Source organism: Pteropus alecto, unplaced genomic scaffold, assembly GCF_000325575.1.
Source record: "Pteropus alecto unplaced genomic scaffold, ASM32557v1 scaffold134, whole genome shotgun sequence".
Taxonomy (NCBI): Eukaryota; Metazoa; Chordata; class Mammalia; order Chiroptera; family Pteropodidae; genus Pteropus; species Pteropus alecto.
This window is the reverse complement of record NW_006436283.1, coordinates 1,003,445-1,008,757: the sequence shown is the minus strand read 5'-3', so window position 1 is coordinate 1,008,757 and position 5,313 is coordinate 1,003,445. Positions and strand designations below refer to the sequence as shown.

Sequence of the window (5,313 nt, the reverse complement as noted above, 5' to 3'; positions counted from 1 at the left end):
GAGGGAGCGGTGGGCGGGTGCGTGTGGACGCGCACGGTGCAGGCGGTCGGGCCGTGGGCCACGCGGGGGGTCCCCGCACAGGGCTGCTGGCTGTGGGGTCGGAAGGAAGGGGGGCCTGTCTTGGGACAGCTGGGCAACCTCTGAGTGTCATGTGGGCAGTGCCCAGCTGGGGGCCGGGAAGGCCTCGGGCTGCTGCCCTGAGGGGCACAAGGCCAGGCTCCGCTCACACTGGGCTGCCCACACACACCCCATCCCCCGCCCGCACCCCTTCCCTCCCACCACCCCACTTTCTGAACTTTAAAGGAAATTGGGAAGGGTGCCAAGAGTATGGCAAAGAGCCAGCAGCGTCAGACCCCACACCCCACATGCCAGACCAGTGGGTCTTCGCCCGCCCCCAGGAGTGGTGCGGGAAGGACCTTGGGGTCCCCCAGTCCGGAGGGTGCAGGGAGCAGATGCCCCTCCATGAGAAGGCACTGTCTCCACCTGCTGGGTTTGGCCGGGTCCCCCGCCTCCTGGAGCACTGGCCGCTGGCCTCGTGATTGGCGGGCCCTTCCACACGCAGTCACACGCCTACGGGGTGAACATGGGTAACTCCTACTTCCCCTCGAGAAAGTTGAGGCCCTGGATTGGCCCCGAGCTGTGAGGGGCTGGCCCCAGCCTAGGCCACCTGCCCCTGATTCGGGATCCTGGCTCTGTGCAACCAGGAGTGGCCAGGGACACCCTGACCTGGCACATGGCCACCCTCGTCCAGACGGCAGAGGCCCGGCCATGAGCACCTGGGAAGGGCGGTCCGGCCGTGGCCATAGGGGCCCGGCCTGCAGGCGAGGTCCTTGAGGCCAGCCCAGTGCAGGCGGGCGTTCCACACACAGCTCCTAAGCACGTGTCCTGGCGTGTGGCTGGGTCTCGGGGTATGACGGGGGACGCACAGCCCTGGTCCTGTCCATCACAGGCCCTGTGGCCTCGCCACGCCAGCTTCTGGCCTTGGCCAAGGCCCACGGGCTTGGTTCGTCAGTGAGACGTGGGCTACGATGTGTAAAGGCTTCCTCTGTGAGTCAGAAGAGATTCTGGACACAAACTATCTGAACACGTTCAGCTCGTGAGCGAGACTTGGAGGTGATAAAGGTGGCGGTAATGGCAGGGCGACTGTAGCGACAGATGGTGCTGGGGTTTCTGCTGCTGCTGCTGCTGCTGCTGGTGATGTTGGAGGCAGTGCTGGCAGCGGTGCTGATGATGATGGCGTTGGTAGTGACGGTGTGTCGGTGGTTTTGAGATGACGATGGTGGTGATGGGAAGAGATGGGGCTGTATGGACCATTTTTCATTCTCTGGATCACCCGGGGTGACTCCATCCCTCCAATGGGGCACGCCCCCAGTAACAACCAGATCTGATCCGTTGCCCACTGCAGAAGCCGAGGTACTCCCCATTCGCCTCCCCACTCCCCCCCACAATAAGCCTTGGGGCGTGTGACCTCAGATGTTTGGACATTGGGCAACCAGGGTGCGAGGAAGCAGATGTGGCATTTCTGTCCTGGGCAGAGGGGAGAGATGCCCCAGATCCAAGGGAGCTGGAGCGGCGCCCCGGCCCCCGCCGTCTTCCTGGGCAGGCGGCCCCTAAACCGCCGCCTCGCTTCTGGGTGAGTGAGGCCCCGGCTCTGCGCCTCGGTATCGCTCTGCGCTGCCTCCAACCCCAGGGGTCGCGCGTTTCTGCTGGGCTCGCTGCCAGCCGCACTGCAGTTGGGGACTGTCACTGCAAGGGACAGAAAGTGGCCTCAAACTGGCAGAAGCCACGAGTTCATTGATCATCTCTGATAAAGGGGAGCCTGGAGGCACGGAGGTGGCGGGGTCCCAGGAAGGACACCATCGCCAGCCCAGTGGCGTCACCGAAGTCCTCTGCTCCTTCCTCCCGGTGGAACCAGTCTCCTGGGACAGCTCTGAGCTCAGGCCGGGGCCCTCGTGGTCACAGGTGGCTGCTGCTGTTTCGGGCCTCACACCCAGATAGGACGGTGTCCGGAGGAAAGAGGGGAGCTGGCTTTTCTCGAGTCTTTGCAGGAGTCAGCTAAGTTCTTCCATAAAGACCCGCCGACACCCCTCGGTGCTCACGCGCCGCCCGCCCCTCCAACCGCTCCCCGCAAGCGGGGGCCGCGCTCTTTGCTGGCGCCAACCGGGCCTCGTCTGCCTCGAGGTCAGGGGCACCGGACGCAGACGGTGTGCGAGGCGGAGGCCTGGACCGCCTCCTACCTGGATGTGTCGTGTGGTTGCACGGGGCACAGCGACGGGGTGGGCCCTGGAGGCGGCAGCGAAAGCAGCAGCCCCGGCCTCATGTCCGCGGTCCCGCTGCTGCCTCGCCGCCTGCGGGGGGCCGCTCCTTCACCCCTCAGTGTCACCCTCCCCGCGAGGCTGTCCCGGGCCAAGGCCCACGGAGTTTGTGAGCACCGGACAAGCCACTTTGTCGCCTGCTGCTCCCTGCAGACGAAGGCTGCCGGGAGGGAAGGGCTGTCTCCCGCGTTGTCACAGGGCACATGAATGCAGTGTGGCTGTCGGGCAGTGGGGGTGGCTGTGAAAACGCCGGGCTGCCTCCTTTGCCTCTGAGCAGTGACCCGCGTGAGGCCCAGCCCGCGGACTCTGGGAGCTGACGGGGGGCACGAGGCCCTGCCAGTTGCCTGCCCTTCCTTCCCCGGGTGCAGAGCTGGACAGCTGGACGGAATCTGGCCCCGACCCTCAGCTGTCACCCCACCCCTGCTCTGCCAGCTAAACACGCGGGAGTTTGTGCAGGAGCCCTGTGATCTGCCGCACCGCTTGCTGTAGACGCAGAGACTGTTTATGGGAAGGTACCAGGGAAGCTGCGGTGCCCGTCTGCTGCCCGCTCCCCTGGACACAGGTGTCCCCTCTGTCCCCGGTCCAGGCACCACAGGCAAAGCCCAGGTGGCCTTGTCCTCCCCCAGGAATCCTGGGAGACTCCACACATGTGAGTGGGAGGCTGGGAGGGGACAGGGCCAGCCCCTGCCCAGTGCCCAGGAGTGGACCCCAGGCCTTGCCGTGTCCTGGGCCATGGCAGTGGGAAGGACAGGGACCCCACTGGGCCCACACAGCAGCTCAGGGGCAAGTTATAAATAGGCTGGTGTCAGTGCCAGGTTGAGAGCGGGAGCAAGCGGATTATGTGCTGATTAGCGGAGGCAGGGGATTCGCTGGCACGGAAGGCAGGCTCTGGGCTTCAGGGAGCAGGGCGTGGAGGTCTGCGTGCTCAACGGGGGGGCACAGCTCCCCCACCCTCTGAGAGGGGTCTTCCGAATCTCCTCAGGTTCCAGGTGGGACCCCCTCTGGCTCAGGGCTGCCCCAAGAGCATGCCTCCCCACCCCTCTGCTCCCCGCCCACCCAGGGAGAGGCGTGAGAGGCTTCCCATCTCCTCCCTCCAGGGGTCAATGTCTCAGCCAACCAAGACGAGGAACTGGATCATGAGACCTTCCTGATGCAAATCGACCATGAGACAAAAAAGTGCACCTTCTACTCCAGCACTGGGGGCTACTGGACCCTGGTCACCCACGGGGGCATCCAGGCCACGGCCACACAAGTGTGAGTGCAGCAGCCACGTCCACCTCCACCACCATCAGAACCGCCGTGCCCGCCCCTCCCCCGCACCATCGCCTCCACCCGCCCCTCCACCCGCTCCTCCACCCGCTCCTCCACCCGCTCCTCCACCCGCTCCTCCACCCGCTCCTCCACCCGCTCCTCCACCCGCTCCTCCACCCGCTCCTCCACCCGCTCCTCCACCCGCTCCTCCACCCGCTCCTCCACCCGCTCCTCCACCCGCTCCTCCACCCGCTCCTCCACCCGCTCCTCCACCCGCTCCTCCACCCGCTCCTCCACCCGCTCCTCCACCCGCTCCTCCACCCGCTCCTCCACCCGCTCCTCCACCCGCTCCTCCACCCGCTCCTCCACCCGCTCCTCCACCCGCTCCTCCACCCGCTCCTCCACCCGCTCCTCCACCCGCTCCTCCACCCGCTCCTCCACCCGCTCCTCCACCCGCTCCTCCACCCGCTCCTCCACCCGCTCCTCCACCCGCTCCTCCACCCGCTCCTCCACCCGCTCCTCCACCCGCTCCTCCACCCGCTCCTCCACCCGCTCCTCCACCCGCTCCTCCACCCGCTCCTCCACCCGCTCCTCCACCCGCTCCTCCACCCGCTCCTCCACCCGCTCCTCCACCCGCTCCTCCACCCGCTCCTCCACCCGCTCCTCCACCCGCTCCTCCACCCGCTCCTCCACCCGCTCCTCCACCCGCTCCTCCACCCGCTCCTCCACCCGCTCCTCCACCCGCTCCTCCACCCGCTCCTCCACCCGCTCCTCCACCCGCTCCTCCACCCGCTCCTCCACCCGCTCCTCCACCCGCTCCTCCACCCGGTCCTCCACCTGCTCCTCCACCCGCCCCTCCACCCGCTCCTCCATCTGCTCTTCCACCCCCTCCTCCACCTGCTCCTCCACCTGCTCTTCCACCCCCTCCTCCACCCCCTCCTCCACCTGCTCCTCCACCTGCGCCTCCACCCGCTCCAGGAGGATACTGCGGCAGCCCAGCCGGGGACCTCCGTCCACTGGGGTGGAGAACAGCTCTTAATAATGGCGGGTGTCTCTGCCCCTGAGCCCCCATGTCCTGCTACTCTGAAGGGACCTTGCCCTGCTCCCTCCAGCTCTGCCAACACCATGTTTGAGATGGAGTGGCGTGGCCGGCGGGTGGCCCTCAAGGCTAGTAATGGGCGCTACGTGTGCATGAAGAAGAATGGGCAGCTGGCGGCCATCAGCGATTTCGTGGGTGAGCACTCCCCACCTGCCCGGGGGGGGCTGGGGCTGGGCCCTCTGCCCAGGGACAGCACCAACACCCAGCCCCCGCCCCCGGGGAACTGCTCTGTCCCTGGCAGAGGCCGAGCGTGCTGGTCGGGATCGGGGCTGTTGAGGCGGGTGGAGCGGTTAGACTGCAGGGAGCCCTCATGTCCACTGCACCTTCGCGTGGCTCAGCGGTCGCAGGCCCCTGGCCGGTGTCACGTAAGACAGTGGCATATCTGGGCCCACAAGCCGGAAGTCCGAGTCCAGGGAGCCCCAATGTCGCCCCAGCGTCGCCCGAGGCCCAGGCGGCGGCCCGGACAGAGCAGGCTGTCCCCGCAGGCCAGGACGAGGAGTTCGTCCTCAAGCTCATCAACCGGCCCATCTTGGTGCTGCGCGGCCTGGACGGCTTCGTGTGCCACCGCCGCGGCTCCAACCAGCTGGACACCAACCGCTCGGTCTACGACGTCTTCCACCTGAGCTTCAACGACGGCGCCTACCAGAT

General features: G+C 67.0%; 1 protein-coding gene across 1 annotated transcript in view; it reads left to right on the top strand.

Moving 5' to 3' along the window:
- The window catches only part of FSCN2 (fascin actin-bundling protein 2, retinal), a gene marked incomplete at its 3' end in the record, with an annotated part of 6,157 nt that extends 846 nt beyond the window's left edge, over positions 1-5,311 (top strand). Inside the window, exons 2-5 of the mRNA XM_015589580.1 lie at positions 2,182-2,424; positions 3,413-3,569; positions 4,679-4,800; positions 5,079-5,311. Of these exons, the coding sequence (XP_015445066.1) occupies positions 2,182-2,424; positions 3,413-3,569; positions 4,679-4,800; positions 5,079-5,311 (755 nt within the window). The remainder of the gene's footprint in view (positions 1-2,181; positions 2,425-3,412; positions 3,570-4,678; positions 4,801-5,078) is intronic.
- Positions 5,312-5,313: the final 2 nt, after the last annotated feature.